Source organism: Neodiprion virginianus, chromosome 2 (assembly GCF_021901495.1).
Source record: "Neodiprion virginianus isolate iyNeoVirg1 chromosome 2, iyNeoVirg1.1, whole genome shotgun sequence".
Classification (NCBI taxonomy): domain Eukaryota; kingdom Metazoa; phylum Arthropoda; class Insecta; order Hymenoptera; family Diprionidae; genus Neodiprion; species Neodiprion virginianus.
Window position 1 is genome coordinate 9,134,223 of NC_060878.1, and position 25,607 is coordinate 9,159,829.

Below are 25,607 nucleotides of genomic sequence, written 5' to 3' on the forward strand. Positions count from 1 at the left end.
GTGCGAAGCTATCGAGGAGTCTTAATAAGTTCGATCATTTTTCATAGTACCCACATACACATACAGCCGAAGTAAAAACTTGTCCAGCATGCACGCGGTGACGGTCGAAGAGGAGTCCATATCGGCTGAACTGTACAAAGGAAAAAAAGGATCACAGACAGAAACAGAATCGCAAAAAGCGAACGAAGCTCGCAAAACGGCGTCGAACGCAGGTCTCGTCGAAGCCCGCGAACTAGAAGGCCTCGAAGTTTACCACCGTGGTATCAGTAGCTTTCAGATGGGCTCTAGGCAGCCGGAGGATGGTTAAGGCTCAAACGAGGCTGGCCGATCACCTGAAAAAGGGCAAAAGACTGGTAGGTAGGTATACCTGGAGGACGGATAGCCCGGTACAAGCGAAGCGCGCGGAATGTAAGATTAACGATCACTCACTGCCGCCGATTGGTTAGAGCGAAGCTTTTAATCTCCGGTAGCCATTGTTCTCGCCAAGCTCGTATAATACTTGCAGGTTCCACCACGCGCTCGTCGACCCCGTGCACACCGATGCGCATCGTCGCCGTCGCCATTGCCACCGCGCCGTGTCGGATCGTTCGTCCCGTGATGGACAGCGGCGCCAATTTGACGCTCGGCAAGCCTCGTCGTATATATATATATGCGCTCTTTTTGTACCAACGCTGAATATTGCATCGGGTTTTTTTCGGCGGGTTGCACCCCACGTTGCATATCGCGACCCGCTAAACCTACCCTCCATTACGTCCCGGTTCTTTCCTTTTCCCCACCTCACTCTCCCAGACCTCTACGTCACTCATGTACACCTGGATCCACACCCATTTTAGTCAAAACTTGTATCTCCAGATTTATATACCACAGAAGAGGCAACGCAGTAATGAAAGACGTATACGAATGACATTCTTATATTTGGTTCAGGAATAGTTTTCATTCGAGGTCACGACCCTGCGTGATACACAAGGTACACCGAGAGCTGAGCCTCCAATATATCGGACGGGACCATTGGTTCGAAATTTATTTGATTACGGTCACCCAGGCCATCTCTGACTGTTGCACTCCTTGACTACACGCTCATTGGCTCCATAATTGGGGAAACCATCAGGTCTATTAGGTTAGGGAGGACCTCTGACCGCCCTTTGAACTATCTAATTAATTGAGCCCAGCTGCGACTCTGCGGCATAACCTAAACCAGTAGCAGCGGCACTGTTCTGGCCGTGATTTCTCAATAAAATAAGTAGTTTTGGATACACAGATGATGAAACATTGTGTGCGGGTATGAGTACGGAGAAAGGGGATCCATGTTTGTCAAATGAACCGGTGAACAGAAAGAGATCAGAATGATACTGGAACATTTGGCCAAACATTCCGTACACCACACGTGTATAAACCGTACTAGATATCATCAGCAAGGTACTATAATTACGTATCGTCATCGGTATATGGGTAGAAATTTGTAGCCACATATTTACCCACCACTGTTGGGAGACATGCATGTATACGTATATTAACCACACACCGGCGATGCGGCAAACGTTATTTACGCAATGAAAAAACAACGTTATTAATGTTGTCTTATCGAGTCGAGTGTGTTAATATTAGCTTCGCAAAGTTGATGACCGGTGATACCGTTACCGTGCAGTAATAAATGTAGACCCACAGTGTATAAAAGTCTACGGTATCGAAAAGACGGAGTGTCTGATTGTGAAACTGCTGTAACTGAAAATCACCGGTCGGTCGAATGGAGTTCAAGTTATTTTTCGCGTGCATCTTCTTGTACGCCGCAACCGTTTCGCAAATCAACGGAGTTGAGCATTATGAGGGAGGAGCATATTCAACAGAAGCGCATTCGGAATACTATACGACTCAAAACCAAAATACTCAAGAAGCAAATCATCAGGAGGTGATGCATCAATCGAAATGCTTGGATGTTAAGTGTAACGAAAATGAAGTATGCCGGATGATAAATGTACAATGCTTCGCCGAACCTTGCTATCCAGTCCCGGAATGTGTACCACTAAATAAAACGTGAGTTGCTAGTCGACCATCGTTTTGACCTTAGGTTTAAAGAATATACCGAGAGTAATAGGCTGCTTAGTCAGGTACCGTAGGGTTGGTCGAATTGTCGTTCACTCAACCTGATGAAGAGTCACCTATCCGGAGGGTATCCGCGCGTTTCGGGTTATTGTATTTATGGTCAGTCGGTCGCGAATGAGTTTCGGCAAAAGAACGCCACCCTGCGATCAGAATGCAAGTAGCGTCGCGGCGCCTAATGAACCCATCAGCTTGGCGCGTGCTCAGAGCTTGTGGCATGATTAGACTGGCCTTGGGGTTTCTCTTATACTGCAAATCTATACTCACTGTTCTCGATAGCGTCTGGTACGTGACGCAAGGAAACGAAGTTTAGGGTTTTAGTACCATCGGACAGTGCGTGGACTGCGACTATCTGAAATATGAAAGCAAAGAAGCTCATTTCAAATCCCACGTTCAAATAATTATGTAATTTAAAAATTGGCTGAATTCCTAATATAAGATTATAGATTGTGAATTATCGGTTCTTTGGGATTTCTTGAATTGATTGGTAATATTGTTGCTTCTTCTGCTACAGGTCGGAGACAACCAAAAGCGAAGAATCAAAAATTGATGAGAAATCGGAGAGTATGAATCCTCAGATGCATGAAAATTATAAAAATCCTGTGAACCCCAAAGGTCCGGAAAATCCTACAATTTTACAAGGTGGTGAAACCTCTTTCGGTGCTTTCTCGATTCCGACAGAAAGTTCGGTGGGCTCCAAATATCCCGCAAGTGCAGTGAATCCTGGAGGTCCCGAGATTCCCGCTAACTCTGAAAAGTTAAATTCGGGGATTATGGGAAATCACATGAACTACATGAATACCGGAAGTCCAGAAATTATCAGCAACTCTGGAAGATCTGAAAATGGGAATAATTTAGGCGGTACGAACAAAAACCAAAACTACGTGAATCCTGGCGGTCCTGAAATTCCGGTTAACTCTGAAAAATCTGGATATGTGAATAATGCAGAGACGGCACAAAAAAACCGAGGCTACGTGAATCCTGGAGGTCCTGAAACGCCTGCAAACTCTGGAAAAGTTGGAAGTGGTAATAATCCAGCGGGTGCAAACAAAAACCAAAGCTACGTGAATCCTGGTGGTCCTGAAATTCCTGCTAGCTCCGGGAAATCTGGAAATGAAAATAATTCAGCGGGTGCAAGCAAAAACCAAAGCCACGTGAATCCTGGTGGTCCTGAAATTCCCGCTAGCTCCGGGAAATCTGGTAATGAAAATAATTCAGCGGGTGCAAGCAAAAACCAAAGCCACGTAAATCCTGGTGGTCCTGAAATTCCTGCAAGCTCTGGAAAATCTGGAAATGGAAATAATTCAGTGAGTACAAACAAAAACCAAAGCTATGTGAATCCTGGTGGTCCTGAAATTCCCGCTAGCTCCGGGAAATCTGGAAATGAAAATAATTCAGCGGGTGCAAGCAAAAACCAAAGCCACGTAAATCCTGGTGGTCCTGAAATTCCTGCTAACTCCGGGAAATCTGGAAATAAAAATAATCCAGCGGGTGCAAGCGAAAACCAAAGCCACGTAAATCCTGGTGGTTCTGAAAGTCCTGCAAGCTCTGGCAAATCTGGAAATGGAAATAATCCAGCGGGTGCAAACAAAAACCAAAGTCACGTGAATCATGGTGGTCCTGAAAATCCTTCTAATTCTGCAAAATCTGAAAATAAAAATAATTCAGCGGGTACAAACAAAAACCAAAGCTACGTAAATCCTGGTGGTCCTGAAATTCCTGCTAGTTCCGGAAAGTCTGGAAATGGGAAAAATTCAGAAGGTACAAGCAAAAACCAAAGCTACGTGAATCCTGGAGGTCCTGAAATTCCTGCTAGTTCCGGTAAATCTGGAAGTGGAAATAATTCAGTGGGTAAAAGCAAAAACCAAAGCCACGCAAATCCTGGTGGTCCTGAAATTCCCGCTGGCTCCGGAAAATCCGGAAGTAAAAATAATTCAGTGAGCGCACAAAAAAACCAAAGTAACACTAACGCGGAAAGTTCTGACACTATCGATGACTTTGAAAATTCAAGTAATGAATCAAATTCCGAGGGTGCACACGAATACGAAGGTTACGAAAATCTTGAGGATCTTGAAACTCCCGCTGAATCTGAAAACTCCAAGAACGCAACAAATCTAAAGGGTGCAAACAAAACCGAAAGCTACGAAAATTCTGGAGGATCTGAAAGTCCCGCTGACTCTGAAAACGACGACAACGAAACAAATCTGGAGGGTGCCAAGAAAAACGAAACCTACGTGAATCCTGGAGGTCTTGAAATTCCCGCGGACTCTGAAAACTGTCATAATGCAACAACTTCAGAGGATGACGACAAAAACGATAGCTCCGCGAATCCTGGAGGTCCTGAAATTCCCGCTGACTTTGGTAACCCCAACACTGGAAAAAATCCTGTAAAGGGTGCGAGAAAAACGAAAGCTATGTAAAACCTGGAATTCCTAAAATTCCCGCTAAATCTGGAAAATCTAAAAATGTGAATCAAAAAGGTAATTTGGTACCTCGAGTAAATAAATTTCCCTACACTACTTGACGTCAGGATATTAGAAACGGTTAAACATTGGGCTATCGTAAGATATCGATGCGTACAACCAAAACTGGCCCCAGACAGATTCAACATTGATCTTTATTTAAGCTGTGTTCGGAAATCCATTGTTTGTCATCAGGTTTGAGTTTAAAGGTTAATCAGTGTCAGTCTCGAGTACTGGCCTGGCTTAGTACTCGCGTATAAATTGTTTCAGTTTTAACACTCGCTATTCATGTCTAGCTTCACTGCCAGATGTAATTCGTGCATGCCATACACATAATGGTCTTCAGCCGTGTTCATGCATCATCAATAACTCTCATAGTAATGCGTTTTTTTTTCAAGTGAGTTTATATGTTTTCTTGAAATCGAACACGCGTAAAAAACAGATGCTTTTTACACCAATTTGGTACGTTTACCACATGTTGGTAATTCATGGTACGTTTCATAATTCTGCTAGGCAACATTCATAGACGGATATTGATACAGACTACGTGTTTGACGGTCAATATTTGCCTGTTATTGGTAGCGAGAATTGGTCTGATCTTGAAAAAGCAGCATTGGATCGGTCTTGTTATTACGGAGAACTACGAAGTATAGCCCAATTTCATGAGTCGGACTTGTTCCAGTACTGAGACCAAGACTAGATCAATTATAAAATCCCACCTAACATGCTCATACTTAATTGCACCGTAACAGTTAGCTACTATTAGAAGTGCTTAGTACGTAAGAACTGTATTGAATAAATCCAGTATACACAACACTAATGCCATTAAATCGCACCTGATGTGTCCAACTTATTGAAGATTTTTTAAGAGAGCATCAAACGAATAAGGAATGAAAATCTCGGAAAAAGAGACTCAGTAATAAGAATTCGATGATCGATACGCGATTATTGAAGATATACAAGAGAGCAGTAAATATTGACATGTTTTGAAACACTTTAGCGTCCACACAATGCGCATGAAATTCGTTGGGTCGCTTCAGCCGCTGCGGGAGGCCTTGTAGGGCCCACGAATGAACACGTTTCACGAGTGACCGTGTAATCGTCAATAATGGAGGCCTCCTGGACGGGAGGAAGCCAGTTGGGAATGACTGATGACGCGCTGGGACCGGAGCGGAAACAGAAAGCTCAGGTCGTTCGGTCCGCAGGTAGCCGTGTAGGTGTGGGTGAGGGCATTATGTACCTCCACACTGACGTGTAGAACTGAACGAAGTCCGCGAGACTGATCCAAATGGGAAAGTCCGCTTCGTCTTTCTCGTCCTGTTTGGTCCTCGGCACCATAGTGTGTCTCCATGACGGATGCGTGGCATTTGCTCGAGACTTCTCAATGAGTCACTAATGTAAAGAGCTCAGAGCTGCTGGTAAAGAAATGTTTCTGGTCACCAGTCATTTTGTTCGTTTCAAAAACACGACGCAGGACTTCTAAGGTGGTCTGGTTCAAAGCGTTCCACTGTCAGCACACGGGGATACAAAGCATATCCTGCAACTTATACTTGTGGCTCCTTACACTTGTCACGTGAAGCAAATATTAAATCCAAGTTACGGAATGGGTATGTGTACGTATCGAAAACGATGAGGTAAGATGAAGGGAAAATAATAAGGCACGCGAAGAAGTCACGTAAAATCAGGGTGAGAGTCGTGTTGCGAACCGTATCGCACGTGGATAAAGCGAAGTGATGTATTGCCTCTGCTCTGCAGGGCTCGCATGGGGTAAATCGGACATTACACGCATGCACACACACATACATACACACACACACGGGTGTAATATACTGTGAGCTTCGCAACGTGGCTAATATTGTCCCCACACGTACGCACGTGTCTATATAGGTATGCATGTGTAGACATTGTCCATACAAAGTAAATACGTTTGTGCCGAGGCATACGTTTGGTCAGGCTGGCGAGGCACCCCGGCAATGTTGGCCACTCTGTGGCTTTACACAGGCCTAACTCACCCTCTCAGATCGTTATTATTACCATTACCGTCGACGTGGACACATTTGTTACTCTGCGCCGTTTCACTTGTTTCCAAAACTTTGCCACTAGTTTGTGAAATGGCGATAAACCTTTGTGCTTAGCCTTTACTGTTTCACTCGTTAGGTAACACTTTGGCATCGGACGAGAATTTATAATTATCCGAGCACTGTCTCGACAGCTGACCATTTCCAACTTTGAATACGAACAAGCTTTTCCTACTTCTAAGCAAATTTTTTCCGAACATTAAATTTTAAAGTTAACTGTTGACTTTAAAGTTGAAAGTTATGTTTCGATTATCGCTCTTTTTACTCATCTGTGACAATCTGAAAGATTGCGAATTATTGCTCTGTGAAAGAATCGAGGGTTGTCCAAACACTGAAGAGGTCGGTGTCTTCAGTTGAAAGGTGATTGCAATACGTAATACACGGTATACCCTGCGGTTTCATTACTTTGCGATTTCCAATACTTTCGGACCCGTTGAGACGTTGAGTAAATATTAGCGTGGGTGGATTGTGAGGACGTAGCTAGCGATAGTAATTAATCCCAAAAGTGTGCCGACTGGCACGGAGATCCGTGACTGTAGTCAACTAGCAGAGGTTGAGGACAGGAAAGGGATTGCGAGGGTTTTGATGAGGACCTCACCTCTTCGGCCCGGGAAAGAAAACTTGGGGAGGAGAACTGCAGCGGGCTCAAATGCACCCGATTCTGTACAAGCGCAGCCACAACCCTTCACGCACATCTACACGTCGGTTTCCCACCAAGCACACATGCATGCGCAGAGAGTTATTTAACTTTCATTATTAACGCGTAAGCTGAGCCACATTAATGTTTGTTAAGACTAGTGCAAGCCGCAGATGATGTATCGCGGTCACGTCTGCAATCAGACTCAACACAAGTTATCCTCAACAACCTGCCTGTGTGTCGAGGTGGATGTTGGTACAGAGAGTGATCGGCGGTGTGTCTATGCGCACGTGAATGGATGCAAAGATAGTGCGCAAGTATTTCCAGATTAAGCCACCATTTTAATCCTTGTAGTACAGGATTCCGTGCGTTTTCTCGATACGTACGCATCATTTCAAAATGTTATTTCTCGTCAATATATTATCTGGTCGGTAAGTTCATTGGCGAGCGGAGATGGCATGCGAGTGATATAACAATATGTCTATTTTCAGCTACGGAAAAATTTGAAAAAACAACCGAGCCGTCTATTCGTTGAAAAAATAATGACTCTTGTGTCATTTCTGTAAACAGACTTTCTGCAAACCGCTTGTCCATCACAGCTGCGTATACTTTAACGCTTCGTTTGAATTTGTTTGATTTTTGCATAATATTATATTACATGTTTATATGCAATACAATATAACTGCGATGCGATATATTCTATCAAATGTATGTTACGATTCAAAGGTCTAATAGTGTTGTATTATATTTTTTTAACTATGGGCAATCTAATTTCAAGGCTTTTTTAAACATTGCGATAGCGTGATTCGTTGCCTTTCAGACTGCTAGTTATTTTCACAGCTTCGAAAGGAATTTGAATATTTCGACTATTCGCAACGACTTAGAAAAGGGATGCGGGAATTTCACGTTCATTTGGCAAGTTTATGGGCCGAGATAGAAGAGGAAAGAAATTAATAGTTTCAGCATGGGCGGAGCTTGCGGCTTGCCCGTGACTTATCTTGTATATAGAGAGGTAAAGAGTAACGCCTAAGTTAACTATATCCTTATCTTGTAAAGCAACGCGCTTAAGATTGGCTCTTGCCATTGGCTCCGCGTGGTAACTGTTCTCTCGAATCTCAGGACGACGTGACGCATTGTCTCAAGATATTTTGAAACAGGTTCGTCGTTTGTGTGGGCGGATCGGGTGCTTCCTCAGGTATCCGTTGGTCATCCGATGGCAGCACTGACCGGACAATAGTTGAGGCTGGTCATTTCTGTTGGGTTCTACAGCATTCGAAACGGTCTTCGAACGTCACTGGTTAGGTATTATATTTTTAAAGTACAACAACTCGAGATGACTGTAACGAGATGATTGTAATTGTTTAGAATATTGGAATATTCTTTGGTATTCCAGGTGTATTAATCCATCCAATGATCATTAACTAATGAGCTGAATTGATGATTCCTTCAACGTCATCTGAGATCATTTCTCATGTAGCAAACGAGGTCAGCCGCGATCTGCCACATGATGGCTTACATGATACAACTATCCGCGTGAACTGTTCAAGTGTTCAGTTCCTGGCAGAGGGACACACTATAGTTTACGGTCTGAAGGGACGTGAAGGACAAACGGACAAGCCAGATCGACAGACGGAAAGACAATCCTGGCACAGCGGGTTCGGTCGAAGTTGACCGCTGCAACTAATGCCTGGTTGGTTGCACAATGCTATTTTCTTTCCTGCAGCGCCACCCGATGCCACCCTCCAGAAGCCCCCCGCCGGCAAAAGCTTTTAGCCTCTTTCCCGTTGCAATATGGTAGCGACATTCGTCATTCGCATATCTCTCTCTTTATCTATCGCTCTCGCTCTTTTACGTACGCCAGTTGTCTGGGATTCTCACTCTCCAACGAATTTTCTAGTAAAACGTCAGGCGTCGAACACCGACCGCAGGATACGCGCGACAAACTGGCTTGTGATAATTTCTTGCATATAGCTTATTCTTGAGTCTGCAAAATCTTATCCGAAGGTGTAAGGTTCCAAGACCGGTCTTTGATCGAAGACGAATTTGAGCTTGAACCTTTGTTTTGTTTTTTGTTTCTTCAGCGTCCGTCTCAGTCATGATGACGTTGCATAGAGGTTGGAGGATATTTATCGTTGACTCTAACATGGAGCGGAGACCGGAGATTACAATTTGTGATTTTTGTCTGTGAAATGAAATCAATTTCTAGCATCGGCTACCGTGTGACGCTCCATGGATGAAAAATCGTTCTGTTCCGTGGTCCGGGTCGAAGAGGCAAGACGCTGACTCGAAGGACGAAGGAAGGGCCGGCGCTGGCCTCGTTAGCCCGAAAATAACCGGGGCTCTACTAATTCAGGCTGACATAATTGGGAGTGTTTGTTACCTGAACACCTCCCTACCCTCGCGGGGACCCCGAAAGACTGGACTGAAAAAAGTAGAGGGAGAAAGAGAGAAGGAGAAAGAAGCGGAGAAAAAAGACGAAGGAAGGGAAGAGCTAAAGAACGCCTACAAGATCGTCTAACGACGAAGAACACGGAAAACCTCTTCAGGCGATCCTAGGGGTCGATAGGCGATGCTATCGGTGCTATCGCTAGCCGACAGCTTGTAGCCCAGCGTGGTCTCTGCTCTTCCTCCCCCTGCTCCTCCGTTCTCCTCGTCTTCCTCTTCTTCTTCTTCTTCTTCTTCTTCTTCTTCTTCTTCTTATTCTTCTACGTCTTCTTCTTCTTCTTCTTCTTCTACTTCTTCTCGTGTTCTTCTTTTCCTTATTCGAACACCCCAAACCTCTTTTAACCCAATCCTACAGTCGGATACGTCCTTCGCTATAGGACACGCAGGCATGTGTGCGGGACTTGGGTTGTACACGTGCACACACCTACTCCGGCAGACACCCAGCCGATGACCTCCCGATAGCCACGAGATAGCCGGCAGATAATCGCAGCCCGGAGACTGTCTCCAGGTCGCGAAACACACGGAGACCACCTCATCCCTCGAAATTCACTCTTCGCATCGGCACAAAAACCACGTACAGAGAGACGTGAAAAAAATTTGTCCACGTTTCCTCTTTTCACGCTGCACAATTCGTTCCGCTACCACGTTTGATATCGATCAGGAGTTATATCCAGGTATCGAAGTGAAAAGGAATAAGCATTTTTTTCGGGGTATAACTTGCATAGGAAAAGTAGAATCTAACTGTACGAAGCAAAATTTGGAATGACGAAAAATCTGCCTCGCCAAGCTGATCGTGTAAAACAATCGTGCAATAGTGAGGAAGGGGGGCGGGTCGGAGTAACATTATTTCACTCGCTGTATCCAGTCGGGTAATGGATGTAATTGTATACGTATAACAAATACAGGTTAACTTAAGTACGTGTAACACCTGCAAAAGTCTATAAGGTATCGCAGGCTGCTATAGGTGGCGAACCCTGGCTTGATTTACCGCCCGAGTTGAGACCAGATCCTACCCGATACTTAACATACAACGCATACAACACCGTGGCCACGTCGTTCGAGCGCTATAACCCTCTCCCGATTTTCGCCTGGAATTTACAATCTCAAGAGCTGGGAGCTCCGGGAATTAATATTATATCTTGTTTTCCTTTTTTCCAAGAGGTAGGTAGGTGTGAGCGAGGGACTATGCGGTAAACGACCGTGTTTCGCGTCTAAAGAGCAGCAAGAACGTAAAATAAAAAGGACAGCGTCGCAGGTTCAAACAGTGAGGAGGAAAAACCTGTCTTAGTGGACTTCTATTCATGTAAGAGGTCGGGGCAAAGGATCAGAGAAGGAATTTTCGCCAAATTCGACTTCGTTTGTGGGTGTAAGATACTGCGCAGTTTCTCGAAAAACTGAAGCAGGTGATTTTACCTCGCGGCATTGACTGCAGGCTTTCAAGAGGTGAACGGAGCCGTTTCACGTTCGGTATTTGTAATCGAGAGGCCAAACCCGTTGTTTGTTTCCGAAGGCATCGCAGCCCGCGAAGTAACCGAATAGTCGGTTCGATTTGCCGCCAAAAGAATTCGGCCGTGTCTAAAAGGTGCCGATGGGGGAGGGTAGAAAAATAAGAGGGGAGTTCCGCCCTGGTTGTTTCGTAAATAGCTCTATCCGGTGCGAACAAGAAGTGGCAGCTAGAGCAACACGTGGGGGTCAAAATCGAGGAATGGACCTAGTCTTGGTCTCGGTTTGTCTTCACCTCGAGGCAAAGTAGCCAGGCGGCAGGTATAAGAGGCAGCAACATGCAGAGAGTGAAGTGACCGGCCTTTCTCTCTCTCTCTCTCTCTCTCTCTCTCTCTCTCTCTCTCGATCCTCGAGCCAGACTCACACACGCGAAAGATACACGTGTGTCCGCGCTACTCACTCACTCGCTCTCCGTATGGCAGCTAAGAGTTCTTTGAAGCTTGAACAGCAAAGCAGCGGATTTAAACTCGAGAGTCAAGTGTTGGCGAGTGTTGATAAAACTCGAAACATCGCACGTCCCGTAAGCTCCGGCGCCTCCACTCCACCCCCAAATCCCAACCCCGCACCACCCCGAGTACGCGGAGGTTCACAGACCCACTCGAGTGCCGTCGACTTTAACCCGATACCTAAAGTGCCCCACCGGATGCCTTCTGACTCTGCACGTCCGATGCAGTCCTGGAATGAAAATTTTACTCATCGTCAGTTGGGATTTTTTGCAGGATGCTCCGAGAGATGAGATAGAAAGATTTTAATGGCTGACACACGCGGTCTCTCATGAGAAATCTGTCGTTAGAATGAAAGACTGTTCGAAGGTTCCTTTGAACCATGTTCCGAAAATCGAAACTAATTCTACTCGGTTTTTCGCATCGCGTTCTCAACACCCGATCATCCATGCACCGAGAAATCGAATTTTTAACGAGCAAACGATCCTTTGGACGAATCCTCGTCGAGTACGACACCGCACGTTTAATGTCAAGGTTTCCGGTAGAGGGTATCGGGTGATACGTGGTCGGCTGCAGACAGCAGGCAGAAAGTGTCAAGTGGTTTGGCACATGTATAGATAATGGTATAGTGGAGCGCAACCCAACCCCGATACCAATTTTCAGTATAAAACAAAACAATACCCGACCACCCATCGGGCTACACATGTTCTCTCCAACTTTCCAAGAAACTGATAACTCCGGGGGTAAGAAACCACGCAGTTCAGGCTGAGACTGACCCTCCGGGTTCGCAGGGACGCGCCATGCACTTAGTTTTCACTCTCAAATCTGAACTCTGACCATATTAACGTTGATTATAAGAGTTCAGAACCGTGCCTGTAAAGCCATTGCACACGCGACACGCGGTTTGGTTGTTTTATTTTTCAGATTTCTTAAACCACTATCGCAAATCGTCGAACATCAGGATTCAAATCCTATTGTCAACGAGAAAATCTTGCGCAGCAGGTTCCGTCCGACTTTTCTCCCAATTTCAAAAAAAAACAGATTAATTTTGAACATACAGTTAAGGTCAAAACATACACAGTTTACCCTGCTCAGACAGTGGAATTAAGTCTCATATATCGTCGCGTGACATTAGAAGACGAACCAGACGAAGAGCTGCGGGATTAAAAAAAGTGAAGTCAGTATAAGTACTACAGATGAGCGGTTTGGTCTACGGATCTTCCACCCAATAAATTTGAGAACCGGGTTAGGTACGTGCTGTAAGAATACAAGCCGGTGGAAGAGAATCTTGTATTTTATCGATAAGGATAAGGCGGTCGTTGAGAAGGCCTCTTTCTCTCGCTATTTCTCGCTCGCTGCCAGTGTTGCATGTCGGGTCGTATGCGGCCCTGGGCGCCTGGTGTTTACAGACTCATCGCTGCGAGGTGAGTTCTCGGTCTCTCACTCTCGTTGCTTCGTCTTTCCTCCTCCTTTTTCAACCTAATGCCCATATTTTGGGCCGGGGTCGTAAAAGTGACAAAAAATGGAAACATTTGTGAGCGCATGTTCAGCGTCTGTCACCGCGAGACGGGGCTCTTGCCAGCTAGAAGGGGCGGGGTGGACATTCGTTATTTTGACACTTCTGAAGCCTACTTCATCCTCATATTCACGCGTCTGTGTCTCGACGACGAAACGAGAACCGTGGCGAGACCGAATATCTCTCGACAAAGTGTTTATCTAACGAGTAAGTGATTATATGCTTTTTATTATTTTCATTCTTCCTCGTGTTTTTTCTTTTCCTTCCTTTCATACGCTCCGTTGCAAGTTACGAGTCCCATGTGTACAAATATGAAATACGCACACGCGCACACGCGCAAGCAGCAAACTATCGCTTCGCACCTGTGCGGTGTTTGAATTGAATTTTTTTGAACCCAGTAAAAAGTCCCTAGTTTTCTCCTTGCTCTTTTCTACGATTTTTTTCTATTAATACCTGAGGTGATTGGTCTTCGTCCAAAGCAACCTTATCGCCGTTTGAGAGGATTGAAGAGCTCTTGAGATATCGAGAAAACGAGTCTGAGTATAACCAGAAGTTTTACTCGTATAACCTACACTGCTCAGGCTGCACGCTCCCTCGACGATTCTTCTCTTATAGCCAATGTCGTAAACATTACACCGATACGCAGCTATCGCTGTCTGAATGTATGCGAGTGTAGATGCGGTGCCTCTGGACTAGTTTACAGATTCTCGACAATCTTGTTCAATATTTCTACCTCTTTTGGTAAACTTTCGTCCAAGGAAACAGCGCGGCTATTCTTCTCCCACTCCGAGTTTTGACTCGAGGAAGAGGAAAATGGTCGAAGTAAGGAAGAGCGGAGGTCAGGTACCGATTTCAGGCAAAGGAGTTCAAGGCGCAACGTCGGCTCGCGGATCGGCTAGGAGGACCGGGAAAAGGAATCCACTTGTTATTTATCGAGCAGATAAACGAAGCTGTTAAATGTGTCGGCTTAACATAAACATCGATAAGTCCAGGCGAGAGCTAGCTACGCTAACCAGACGCCAACCGCTGCTCGCGTTTCTTCGCGCCCCTTTCAACTAGCCACAACTCGAGCCAAACCACTGCCCCGAACTCTCGGTGACTCGGTCTTTGATGGTTCAAACAACGCTTAATTGCGCTCGTCCCGCCGTCGCATCTTAATAGTAGCACGTCTGTCAGTCTCAACAATTAACTCAAAAAGACTCAGATGTTGATTGAAAGCTTGATGAATCCAGAAGAACCTGGATTAGATGACAATTTGAGTTGGATGGTATCCGAGGTTAGAATTATAAAAATCGTTCCAAGTTTTCGTTATACAATGATCAGATATCCGAGGGCAAGTAATTTTGGATCAAGTTCCGAAAATCCCATAACCCAGATCAATTGGAAATTTCATATACCCGTGTATTTTGACTCGTTGATCACGAATATGATAGCGTGACTGTGATTTTATTCGAGATCACGGAAACAGTTCCAAGTGCTTGCTGCACTAGAAAAAGAGACTAAATCTACCACCACCGATTACAATTTAATACGATAATATATGCCTGCAATTGAATCGGTTCCAAAACATTGAAAATGTAAATACTGTACATACCGACACGCTTCGTCTTCTTAGGTCATCAAAATCGTCTTCTTTCTGCTTGTCCAAAGTCGATCATCCCGAAGTCATCTATAATCGATAAGACGAGACGTGTATTTAACTCGCACAAATCACAGCTTGGTAATTAGACCACATATCGTGTACGATCAAGAGCATCATTCGCCTTCTCGTACGATGCGCAAGAAAGGTAAACATGAACGGATATTAGTCAGGACGCGAAGGCGACATAGCGCGTATTATATTATATACAACCGGATCGGTAAATATGCGATACATATCATTGCGTCGCCGCGTTGCATGGATCGGGAGAAAAGGTGGTACGTGCACATAATATTAACGCGTGTAACTATTTATACGGTAAGATAGGTAGATAGGAAGAAGCGCCTCCGCTTTGCACAGGTGGATCGAGCCTTCCAGAGCTGTATCGCAACGCCCACGTAGATATATAGTTTTCTTTTTTTTTTTTCTTTTTCTTTTTTCTTTTCTACCGAGCATCCATAGCCAGGCAGCGTCGCGACGGTAGCGCCGAAGCGATGCTGGTCGTCTGCTGGTTTTGTACATATCGACCGTACAAACGCACTCGTATAACTATAAAACGTACATACATATACGTATATACATACATATACATATACCGGGTATAATTTACGAGGAACTACATTTGATTATCACAAATGCGCGGCAATTAGCACTCAATTATTGCCAATTACGCTCACGCTTGCGCTATGTGCGATGCTTCCAGGTACCCGCCACGCGCGTACTCACAACCCCATAAATTACCTCGCCTCGATTATTCGAGTGAAGCTTACTACTTGCTGTTTCTAGTGCCGGTTACTGTATCGCTGTAATTCAAATCGTTGCCGTATTTTGATGTTATCAAGCTTATACGGATGCTGTAATTACGTTCCTGCCCAAGAAGTCGAGACAATGAACCTCTCGATGTGAGAATCGAGTACTGACCAGAAATTCCTGGGCTAATTAAGCACTGGTTCGGTGATCGGCGTCTGAACTACGCGTGGTTTCTGAAACTTTAATGCGACTCTGCCGGAACGAGGCCGATTCGGCAAGTTGGCAAACCTTGCGGACGTTTGTAAACAAGGCTTTGGGATGTTGTAAGTAGGACGAGAATAATGATCCAAGCTATAACGGAAGAATCGGCGAATTCGAACAAATTTATTTTCTCGATAAATAGAGTTTTTCTTTTTTTTTCATTCCTTCGGTTTACATCTTGGAGATTTCTGGACTAATTGCTCGGATGGATGAACAACTCAAACAAACCGTGTTCAAAACATTATACTCTATAAGTTTACCTGACGTGAAAGAGAAAAAAAAAGTGTTCAAAAAACGTACACGTCGCGAGTGACCTGGAAATCGATCCCGAGTTGGATAGTTCACCTGAAGGAACTTGAACCGGCAGAGTAAACCGACTTACATATTCGTGAAGCTTATTTTTGCCATTATACTGTACAGTGTAACAAAAAATAAAAATCAATCGAAAAATATTGTGGAGATATCGATTTCTCCTCATTTTTTTTGTGTAATCTTTTTTACCGGTTCCATCGTCGCTTCAAGTACATACGCTTGAAAATAAAAGAACAATGAGAACATGCACCTCAGCCCCACCTTGAAAATGACTTTCGCTCTCGAAATTTTTTTCCCAAGTTATCACCCACGTTCAATTAACGAAACCTGTTCACGACTTTCGGGAAATTACCTTGCCATGTAGGATTACAATTATTTATTGAATGTTTTAACTTCAGTCCGTAAAATTAATTTGTAAAGTAATTACAAAGTGATCGTGATCTACTGTTTCTTTTCCGGCGCTTAGGAAGTGGTAAAAATAATTCTTGCGAAGAAGATTTATTCTAAATATGTTTATATTTCTTACTCGTTGACTGTCTTATTGTTAGCTAATCTACCGAATCGTCAATCAAGAAACACGGCACCCTAGCCGTGTGGGCTTAGACCATTCCTGTTAAATCGTTCCGAACGACTGAGCCGATTCCGCCAATCCGAGCGACTCGGCGGAGGGTATAGATATACTAATAAGTTTTTATTAGCCGGTTATAAACTGTGAAGGGGACCGACTGATCGGGTTGTAAACGTATCTAGTTATGCGTTACGCAACGCGAATGGTAACACTAGGCTCGGTTCAAGTATGTCGTAGCTTATATCACCTCGCTGGAAATCTAGAATAATTTATAGACCTGGTATACTAGCACATAGGTTGTAGATACATGACTCCACACCGTATATATGTACCAAACGCCGTTGTTCCGTCGGAAGCAATTAGGGATTTGCCATAGTGAGAAACGACTCTTTGATACGATCACATTATTGCTTCGACACTCACTGCGAAATTACTTATACATTAATTTATTTCAACGAATCAACTTCGCCAAAAAGCAAGTATGTTTATTTGTCGGATTCCTTGGATTATTTGTACGCGGTATTACCAGAATACAATTTCCCAGCCCAATTTCGCGTTTCGTTATTTCATGTGGTTGCTTTATTTCACGTTTCTCCTATCAGACCAGCGGGAGAAATTTAAAAATAAGACTGTGCGATGAAAATAAAGGTGGTGAGGCATCGATAAAAAATTATAATTATGATTATTGTATGAAATATTGTAAGCAATATTTCCATTCCAAGGTAAAAATGTTGTTCTGACTTGTACGATTACCCCTTTGTACGAAGTAACAAATTTTATCCAGTTGATCAAAGAGCGAGGATGACACGCTTAATTTGTTCGTTTACACACATACCTACGCTTACGCGCAACACTTGAAGACAACGTAAAAGTCGCTGTTTTGTTATTTTATGTTCCGCGTACGTTGTAAAAATATCTGAACATGTACTTCTGCCGATTTGAATCGCGTATAACATTTCTTACCAAGCGATTTCGGGGCTGCTGGGTATTTGCCGCTTCGCCGTCGTCGTTATAAGATCGTAAAAAACGATTTTTTCCTCGTAAACGATGGTAGTGAGTCTTTTGAAAGTTCGAGTTAACGACAAACCGAATAACCCATTGAGGGGAACCGAGCCTCGTAAATTCACCAGGTGCGCATACCTATAGACAGATATATACGTAGATAAATAGATACCTACCTAGAGTCATAATTGAGACCTTACGATCAACTTGATATATACGTACCTACTTAGATTGTTGACTCAGCTTATGGTTGTTGGCTTAATATATTACACAGATATGTAGTTTTATTATGTAGCCATCGAAGGCATGTAACACATGATCGGCACATGCGTACAAAACCTGAACACCGTGACGCGAACTACGCGATTGAAGAATTGAGCGACCGGAGAAACCGAAGAATGTCACCGAATACTCTGATTTGTACTTCCCAAAGCGTGCTATATTTCACTAACAACCCTTTAAACCTTGTTATTTCATGCGATATTTTGAAAGTACATTCGTTTAAGAATGAAATTAAACAAAAGATGCATCAATATTTGGAATGGAAAGATGAACAGTTCATCTTTCGTTATTTTATTCTCGCATGTTTGAAATTTCGATTTATCGGCCATTCCAAATATTGATGCTTCCAAGTTTTGACTCCCACTATGCTAGATGTAAATGGAAGACGGAAATATCCCACTTCTCAAGTTTATACACAATTCCATGTACAGTGTACACGGCTACATTCCCACAGTAAAGTTTTCGATCTTTGTGCGAATTGTTCGCGGGGGTTCGTTGGTTCATTTATTCGGTTCGATACGTGTTACAGTTTCACAATGACACTGCGATGTCCCGTTTTTACAATCAAGATACATAAAATATTGACGCGATTTTCGCCTAGACGGGTCGTTCCATAGTAAGCGGGCTGGTTAGATTTATGGTAGGAAGATAAGCGGCGTGGCTGAAGGAGCAAAGTGTAAGCGTAGCCTGGCAAAGCGGCTCTGAACGAATAAATTTTCAATGTTTACTTATAAAATATAATCTGACAAATGTGTATAGACTTGGCTTAAGAGTGCGGTTACCCTCCGACGTTTAGCGTCCAACGTTATACGTCTGGAGTGTACTCGAGCATAGCCAGTGGCCATCAGAGAGTAATATATTGCGGCCACACTTCACGAGTGTTTGCTAAAGCTTAATAGTCCCGTGTGTTTAACGCGGTCCAAAAATGATATCCAGACTTTGTGTGCGCGGTTTATCCTCCTACTCTTCGTCGCTTGGAAGATATAATCACGTGCCTTCACTGCTGGTAGCGTCGAATTAAACGAAAGAGAGAAAGAGAGAGAGAGAGAGAGAGAGAGAGAGAGAGAAAGCGAGAAGGAGAATAATTGTTACAATTTACAATGGCCAGGGAGAGAGAGGTTAAAGTTTAAAGTCGACTCGCTCCTTTCCATAATTTTACTCGAGGATTTCGCCGGTTATAGGCACGCCTCGAAGGCCTCGGGTGTAAGGTACACGGGGTTTTGGAAGGAGCGTATTGTACCTACACGGAGCGGGGACTAGAATATCGAGCAGAGTAAAAGTAGAGTGAAGTTGAACGGAGCGGAGCGAAGTGAGTATAAGTAAGTAAGTTGGGTGGCATTAAGTAATTTGTGGTGTTATTTATCGCGGCGGAGCAAAACCCCGGTAAACTCCGTTTGTCGGTGAACCAGGGGCTGGATGGAGTCGGGGGCGGGTGTAGCTGACAATCCCGTTTCTAATGAAAGCTCTCTTTCCCCCTTTGCAAAGCTTTGCGGTGCGCCCGCGAGAAACAGAGCCAGCTCGGATGAAAGGCCAAAACCAAGACTGAGGCAAAACAATCGCTTCGATACGTGTTATTTTCTCGGGTAAAGTTCTTAGCTAGCTTCAGAGAACTCCCCCCCCCCAGTTTTCACCCCAGCGAAGAGTCCTCCGCTTTTCCAAGGCGCGTCGCACGCTCGGCATTCGCGGACCCTCTTTCCGCACCAAATATCCTTACTTATCGTTAGACTTGCGATCAAATTTTATTTCGAATTCAGATGCCTCGCTTTATCAGACCTCTCCGACTCATTCGCCGCTTACCGGATAATCCGATTGCTAACTGCGGAGCTGCCACCGTCTGCCTTTTTTTTTTTCTTTAAATTTACCGAACTTATCTAGTTTGATTACAAAAGCGTGAAAATGAAACAATTACGAAACAAAGGTTTTGTTAAAGGTCTGTTCGACGTTGACTCAAGTTTAATTTTTAATTGAAAAATTACATTCTCTCAGGCTAGGCAAAAGTGGTAACAGGATTTCCTAAAAAAATTATTAATAAACAGAGTTAGTTATGACTAATTTTATGAATTTGTCAAATTATGCAATTCTGGCATTTGAAAAATTTCGTTTATAGTTTCACAATGTCTCAATAATTGAGCTTCTCCTGATATGGGATCGTTTTTTTAGGTACAGCTGTGATCAATTTAAAAATCGCAACCTGGAGTTGTAGATATTATTAATCAATCGTCCCAGTACCTTTCAGTAACCGACGTTCCAACAGTTATTGAAAAATATGCACAATTACACGCTAAGAAACAAAACATGACTTCAAAGTTTAATGACGGGAACCATTCCGATTCCTAATCCAAACGGCACAGATAAAAGAAGAAAACTTGACAATATTTGCCGCGGGATTGCAATTTATGAACACGATTTCTCCGTTATGGTCGCGGCACGTCGTTTCATCTTCATTGATGACTACTGGTTCTGGGAGATGGGCAGTGACTGAATTTTTCTCGAAACCAGCGTGAACAGTAAAGGGTTTATACAATTTGGAAATACAGTTGTGATGTACGAGGCGAAAGCAGATGGTCAGGCCGCGCGTACGTTCCTTGTTGCGATTACCGAGTACACTCAAGTTATCGTTTATATGCCGGTTACTTTTAGTTTCAATAATAATAACCGTAAACATTCTCAGATAATCGCTCTTTACTAGCCAGCTCGTTATACTCGTCAATGAACTTTACGAGGCTTAATATACGAGCGTACATAACTGAATGAACGAACGAAAGAACGAACGAAGAGGCGAAGGAAGGAATGAATGAGGGCTGTTTCCACTTTTATTCCACTTATAACATAACGTAGTTGCCATGTACAGATAGCAGCTAGACTTCACTCGTCTTGCCTCGTTCCGTTGAATGGAACCCTTGTTCTTCGGGCAGATAGCCAAATACACATACATACTTGACAAAAAGTTGTCCATTCTCTCAGCACCTCGTCAGAATACCGTTGGTTGAAATTGAAATTGCCGAGCTTTGTGATGTGGTTACTGCTACAGCTGTTCCAAGAAACATAGGGTAGCAGATAAGATAACGGTTGAATTTGAAGATTTCTCCGCGCTTCGTATGTGAAAACCTCCACCATCGGTACGAAGGGTAATCATTGGAAACAAAGAAATAGCATTAGTCTTGGAGACTCTCGATCCACGTTTAAAAAGTCACCTCCGAGAGCAGCGTGCTTCGCAACTGCGCGAATCCATCGTTTCACGTAAATTTCACCACCAGAAGCAATGGCAGACATTAATTAAGTTCTGTTAAGAGTTTGTACAGCCAGGACAGCCCCTTTCTCCGGCTATGCTCGGGCAAAGAGATAGTGGAAAGGCGGCAAGAGGGAGGACACCGAGTATACGCCACCGACCGGCACCCCCTTCGTGGCGGAGAGGATTGTAACGAAAGGATTTGCGGTAATCCTCGATCTAATTTGCATGCTGATGGTAATGGATGTGTATCTTGCCTTATTCCTTCGTTTTCCTTCTGCTCTTCGTGTATATTCCTCGTTCTCACTCTACCACCTTCCACGTATCAGTCGAATTCAACACCTCTGACACCGATATTTCATCCACCGTCCATAGAGTGACCAAGAAATATACGACTTTCCAAGGTTCACCGATCAACTCTTGACGTTCATCCGTCTGTCGACTATAGATTATTATCATTGTGCAATTCCATAGAGACAGATAAACCATGCACACGATGATTGTCTCTTAGCGTTACGATCATTAAGTCTGCAGCGGTTCTTGATCACCCTTGACAACCGAAGGCCTCCGACCATGGACGGACCGGCATATAGTTCTGTACCAAGTTCGCAATAATACGACGAACCGGAAAGCTTGATCGCGATCATCCGTGAGCAGTGTCGACCCTGTTTGTAGATAATGTTGGCATATAGGAAGCGACAATCCAGCGGATGGGTAAGAGGTGGACGAAGCTCGGACCGCGGGCAGTTAGCATCAGCAGCAGCAGCAGCACAAGGCGGAGCTCGACCAGACAAAATAGGAAAAATCCGACAAACGCCCACCGCGGTACCGGCGAGCCTATCGGCGTCGTTGCCGATGTGAAAAAACGTGGTCGTCAACAAGATGGAGTTTGGGCACCGCGGTCGGTCGGGCGTTCGGTCGCGGTTGGACGGTCGCGTCGGCCGCGTGCTGCGTCCCAGCCGCGATCGATCGGCGGTCGCATGCGATCGTTGCCGCTGGCTTCGCGCACTCTGCCTTTCTCTCTCCTTTCCCTCCCATTTCCAACATGGCCGCTATTTCTCCGCTCTCTTTCCCACCGCGGCTAACAACCTTCGCCGCGTTACCACCACCACCACCACCACCTTACACCACCTCTTCAACCTCCTCCACCCCCGCCTCCGCCCGGCGGCTCCTTCGAGAGTAGATATCCACCTCCCCTGCCCACCCCCCTCCCTCCACCACCTCCTCCGGTCCAAACTCGACTCCTACCGCTTTTGAGGTATCCGTGTAACGTGGTCGGCGGACAACACTTTGCCCCGACATTATCAAGTACACGGCGCGTAGAGATAGTCCTTACAAACAGCTTCCGTGGTTGGCGTATGGGCTGCACACACGTGAACGCATACACGCAACCAACGAACGCTGGTTGGTACCGAGGCCGCGATTGCGCACCTATACACACGCGGAAAGAAACCGACGTCGACACGCGGTGGCCGTTGATATCCGAACGGTACGGTCTTGTTGATATCGCCGGCCAGTCGAGGCGCACTCTATATGCAATTCCTGCTGGTTACTCGCAAATCTTCGTATATATACAGGCTATTATACACGGCGGGACTCCGGCGAGCATGATTCCGCACAAGTTTCCAGCCCGCGTTTGTACACGGACGACGGACCAGCTCAGGAACGCGACGTTCAGGCACGCGGGTATGAGACTGCAGGCCGTCTGTGGTTTAACGTGCAATTTAAAACTCATCCAGTCAGTCGGTAAGTCAGTCAGTTTTGCGGGGTTGCAGTTGAAGCACGACTTAATATCATTCTCGGATGAAAATACCGGGCGGTTTACGCGGCCGTGTCGGCGGTGCTCCCTCGGGCAGTTGATGGCCCTGACACGGGAGGAAAACGGGAGTAGGTATACCGGAATTGACTCGAGGCTCGCGACCCCCATGTAAATTGCTTCATCCAGCCGCGCCATAGTCGTCTTTATATTAGGCGGTGGTCGGGCGCGAGCTTTCACCGCACCGAGTCGAAGGGCCAAAGGTTACCCCCGAACTTTCCGCCGCGAGAGTGAAAGAGAGAGAAAGTAAGAGATAAAGAGAGCCGGGTGGGAGGGGCCGCAAGCCCTCAGCTTTATGACTGCTATATGACCTGCAGGCTCTAGACTTTATATTACTTTGCTCGACTCCCGCCGCTTCGTCGATCGATCCGCACCCAAGACGTGTGATGCGTTTATTTGTTCGGGAATCAAGAGTATCCCAACAACTTTGTTCTCGTATCGGTTTACTCAACGTCCGAATATCCCCGAGGCGAGATATCGCTGGTCAAGTATCTAATGAAAATTTCTCACCCCCTATTATCCTTACTCGAAATTTCCTGTTTCTACCCTCCATTACAAACGTAAGTAGGTACTCGATGTGTCCGTTACTAATCAGACACTTTTGAACGGATTTTAAAATGCGAAGAGTTGATGAAAACATCGACATGACTTTGAGTTTCAATTATCAAGAAGACAACATCCCCAGTTGCACGACAAAGGTCTTCAAGATTCAAAATACTGATCCAATAAATAACGCTCGATTTACAGTGAGTAGCCTCGATTCCGTCGACACACAACGGCCGTAGGTATACATATATATATATACCTGTATAAGCACACGGATACAGTGCAGATGGTATCGAAGTATTTAGTTGACGGCAGGATGCAGCTAGGGAAGCAGGGGATGAACCGATGGCGCTAAAGGCTGTCCACCGCCAGACAATTTATTCGGGCATTGTGGCGGACTTATAAATGTAAAGGAAATCTGTGTCGCGTAGTCGACGAGGCGTACAAGAACGCGTCCTCCACCCCCTGCGCCTCCGAAACGGGCGCCTGCACCCCTTCCCTGCATATCCTCGGAGATGCGTTCTACGCACGAATACAACCGCGCGCATGCGAGCGTGGAGAAGCGATCGGATTTAAAACGGACCGCCGCCGATCGAACGACAAGTGGTGGCGGTGCTGTTCAAAGAGAACTTCTAGCGCCCTCGCGATCCACACCTCGATCGGTCTCGCTCACTCCCGCTGAGAAGCGCCGGCGAAGAGTAGCGCCTTCAGGTAGGCGGTATGCTCCTGAAATGTCCCAACTCCCCCGGGACCCGGTTGTGTCTCCCATTAGATTAGGCGCGGCTTCGACGCTGCAGGCGAAAAGCGATCGTCTCCTCGTCTTTCGTTCGTGGTGGACAAAAAGTGGGGAGTAACGGAGCAGAAAAGGGACAGGGGGGAGAGAAGGGGTGATAAAAAGGCGTAGGTGAAGGATAAAAACAACCACCACCACTCGAATAATAACAGTATAACAAAGAAAGGACCTAAGAACTCCTCGATCGTGACATGGTTTTGCATGGTCTCTGGTGCTCGTAACGATGCACGCCTCTCGAAAGTTTCTGTACCCTGGAAACGCTGCACGGGAGAACCATCGAGGTACCAGGAATTCATGCACGTCGTAGGTAACTCGCTCGTAAAACGGGCGCGTTTCGCTCGATTTACGGAGTGCGAAACACGTCGTATGGTAATATTTCCCATGTGAGCGCAACGATTTTGACAGACCAGCAGCACCATCGCCGACACTGCGTGATTCATGTCCGCGTCTGTGTACCGCTCGTATAAAACCGACTTCTAGGTATGGAAATTACATCCATCGAAATGGTGCCTCTTAGGGTCAGTGTTACGACATCGTAACGAGGTTCATCGGTATATCGCGCTCGCATGCGGAGCCGTCTGTATCTGCAAATTTAACGCGCTTCATTGTCCCGCCAAAGTGCAACGCAGACGTCTAGTCGACTCACCGCCGAACCAACCGTGTTCGTCAAACAACGAACAAGCCCGATACCAGGCTCGCTTCATTACCCTAGTGGTTACGGCTGTTACGACTTGATGGTCAGCTGCGAACTGATGTTGCAGAAGCGAGTCTGCAGTTGTGGTCTCGTTGATAAAATGTAGTATTTCACACTGCGGTGAGAACGATATGTTGAGGTGTATTGAAAATTTTCCTTGAGGTAAAAAGAGACGATTAGTGGGTGTGCGGCGAAGGCGTCCCACTAATGCGTCTTTGTCTTGGAAGAAAGAGTCACTGCAGGCAGGGCTAATTAGAGCTGGTCGCAAACAGAAAGATAATTGATATTAATTACCGTTTCTTACTTTCCACTGCATTAACCGTCTACTCGGTCCGCCATCCCTCATTGTTAGTTCCTAAAAAGACGTCATCCAGCTAAGTATAATAAGTACGAAGTCCTCGAGGCCTCACCTCACTCCCTCCCTCCCTCTCTCATCCGACGTTCCTCTTATAATCCATCTAAATTTTAAGAGCAGATTAGTAAATTTCGTAAAACTTTCCCGCTGAGACACCGGCGCGCGAGCGTGCGGGTAAT

General features: G+C 45.2%; 1 protein-coding gene and 1 long non-coding RNA gene across 3 annotated transcripts in view; one reads left to right on the forward strand and one right to left on the reverse strand.

Moving 5' to 3' along the window:
* Positions 1 to 1,653: 1,653 nt before the first annotated feature.
* On the forward strand, positions 1,654 to 5,373 carry LOC124297458 (sporozoite surface protein 2-like). 2 transcript variants are annotated; one of them, XM_046748528.1, is made up of 3 exons: positions 1,654 to 2,031; positions 2,612 to 3,261; positions 3,442 to 5,373. In XM_046748528.1, the coding sequence occupies exons 1-3, from the start codon at positions 1,745 to 1,747 to the stop codon at positions 4,515 to 4,517; spliced, it is 2,013 nt and encodes a 670-aa protein (XP_046604484.1). In that variant the 5' UTR covers positions 1,654 to 1,744; the 3' UTR covers positions 4,518 to 5,373. The 2 variants fall into 2 exon arrangements, with proteins under 2 accessions (XP_046604484.1, XP_046604482.1); XM_046748526.1 differs by having other exon boundaries at positions 2,612 to 5,373.
* A 9,408-nt stretch (positions 5,374 to 14,781) lies between these two features.
* LOC124297463 (uncharacterized) overlaps positions 14,782 to 25,607 on the reverse strand; it is an 89,370-nt gene continuing 78,544 nt past the window's right edge. Inside the window, exon 4 of the long non-coding RNA XR_006906616.1 lies at positions 14,782 to 14,850. This is a non-coding gene — a long non-coding RNA (uncharacterized LOC124297463). The remainder of the gene's footprint in view (positions 14,851 to 25,607) is intronic.